This window comes from Rhagoletis zephyria, unplaced genomic scaffold (assembly GCF_001687245.7).
Source record: "Rhagoletis zephyria isolate East Lansing unplaced genomic scaffold, Rhagoletis_zephyria_1.1 Rzeph_scaffold_13744, whole genome shotgun sequence".
Classification (NCBI taxonomy): domain Eukaryota; kingdom Metazoa; phylum Arthropoda; class Insecta; order Diptera; family Tephritidae; genus Rhagoletis; species Rhagoletis zephyria.
The window spans coordinates 67-2605 of NW_016170815.1; the positions used below are offsets into that span (position 1 = coordinate 67).

General features: G+C 39.4%; 1 protein-coding gene across 1 annotated transcript; it reads right to left on the reverse strand.

The window, feature by feature from the left end:
* Window positions 1-214: 214 nt before the first annotated feature.
* RnrL (Ribonucleoside diphosphate reductase large subunit) lies at window positions 215-2529 on the reverse strand (the record flags this gene model as incomplete). The annotated part of the gene is made up of 1 exon (XM_017634569.1): window positions 215-2529. A coding segment is annotated over one exon (2172 nt), but the record flags the coding sequence as incomplete, so codon positions are not given.
* Window positions 2530-2539: the final 10 nt, after the last annotated feature.

Sequence of the window (2539 nt, forward strand, 5' to 3'; positions counted from 1 at the left end):
CACTGATGTGTAAACAAAATAAGACACCACATATTTGTGATATGCGCTTACACCTAAGATTTTTTATCACACCTATTAAAAAATACCGACAAGTATGATTGTGTTTTCTTTGTAGGTTTTCCCAGTTCTATTTGCTTTTCTGTATAAAATTTGTAAATTAGATAGTGTGGTAAAAGTTTTTACTCTATCGGACCCTTCTTCGCTGCGACAAGTTAAACTACCTTCATAGGTTACGGTAGAAGGAAATAAAATACAATTAAGTTTTTGTTTTAATAACTTATGCTTAACAATACAATTTATTTTTGAAATATTACGAGAGAACAAATACAAAACATCTTCAACATAGAAATATCCACTTTACGATCCGCAAGACATGCAGGCGTCCTTATTTTCGAGGGAACAAACCATATCTGCCATATTCTGGCTTCGATTGGGAGATGCCGCTTCTTCGGTTTGTTTAGCTTTTATTTCCCCATTCGTTTCTTTGCGACTCTTGTCCACAGTAAATTGTATAGCATTTGCAGCAGGTTTGGTACGTAAGTAGTACATTCCTGTTTTTAGACCCGCTTTCCAGCCATAGAAATGTATAGAAGTTAGTTTGCCATAGTTTGGCTCTGCGACATGTATGTTAAACGATTGGCTTTGGTCGATGAATGCTCCCCGATCTGCTGCCATTTTAATTGAAGTTTTAACCGAGATTTCCCATACAGTTTTGTACAGATCGCGAATGTGCTGCGGTATGGATTCTATGCCTTGTATGGAGCCACGGCTAGTAATAATTTTATTTTTCATGTCATCATCCCACAAACCCAACTCAGTGAGATCGCGCAGCAAATGATGATTTACAACTTGAAATTCGCCAGAGAGTACGCGACGTGTGTAGATGTTAGAAGTGTAGGGTTCGAATGACTCATTATTGCCCATGATTTGCGCAGTTGAAGCGGTGGGCATAGGTGCAAGCAGGAGGGAATTCCTAACACCATGCTGTTTAATTTTCTCCTTCAATTCTGTCCAGTTCCAGAGCTCAGTGGGCTTCTTATCCCACATGTCATATTGTAGAATTCCCTTGCTAACTGGACAGCCTTCATAAGTTTCATAGGTACCGTATTTCTCAGCCAATTCACAACTAGCTTCTAATGCACCATAATAAATGGTTTCGAAAACCTGTTGATTTAAAAGGAATGCTTGTTCGCTTTCGTACGGATAGCGCATAAGTATAAGAGCGTCTGCAAAACCTTGTACGCCGATCCCGATTGGACGGTGTCTAAAGTTTGATTTTTTTGCCTCGGGCAATGGGTAGTGATTTATTTCAATGATTTTATTCAAATTTCGTGTCACAGTTTTGGTGACTTCCTTGAGCCGTTGGAAATCGTAAGTTTTTTCAGGTGTGACAAACATGTTCAAAGCGATTGATGCTAAGTTGCATACAGCCACCTCATCAGGTGCAGAATATTCGACAATTTCAGTGCATAGATTGCTGCATTTAATGGTGCCAATATTTTGCTGATTACTTTTTCTATTACAGGCATCCTTGTACAACATATAAGGTGTACCGGTCTCCACCTGGGATTCAATGATGGCGAACCAAAGACTTTGAGCTTTCACCGTCTTATTAGCGCGTCCTTCCTTTTCATACTTTGTATATAATTTTTCGAATTCTTCGCCCCAAACCTCATGTAAGCCAGGACATTTATGTGGACACATCAATGACCACTCTCCGTTAGCTTCCACACGTTCCATGAATAAATCTGGTATCCACAAAGCATAAAATAAATCTCTGGCTCGGTGCTCTTCTTTTCCAGTATTCTTCTTCAAATCCAAAAACTCAAAAATATCTGCATGCCATGGTTCCAAGTAAATGGCAAAGGCGCCAGGCCGCTTGCCACCACCCTGATCTACGTAACGTGCAACGTTATTGAATACCCGCAACATTGGTACCAAACCATTTGAAGTGCCATTTGTGCCCGCGATTGCTGTGCCCTTTGCTCGTATGCAATGGACATTTAGTCCAATGCCACCAGCAGACTTGGAAATTAAAGCACATTGGTGGGCAGATGTAAATATACCATCAATGGAATCACCAGCCATAGTCAATAGGAAACAGGATGACAATTGCGGTTGGCGAGTGGCAGCAGCAAAGAGTGTTGGAGAGGCATGTGTGAAATAGCGTTCCGAAAGCAAGTTATAAGTTTCAATAGCGGCATCAATATCTTCACCATGAATACCAATGGAAACACGCATTAACATGTGCTGCGGACGTTCAACAATTTTGCCATTCAACTTGAGTAAATAGGAACGCTCAAGTGTTTTGAAACCAAAATAATTGTAACCAAAATCACGGTCATATATTATAGCCGAATTTAAGCGGTCTGCATTTTTCTTTACAACATTGTAATGAAAGTCCGATATAATTGGTGTAGGTAGGCCAGTTTCGGCGCTTACATAGTTATACAGATCACTTATAACATCTAATATGAAAATATACAATTGAAAAATATGCAAAAATATACCACTAGCAAGAAAGCAAGTTTTTTTTTTT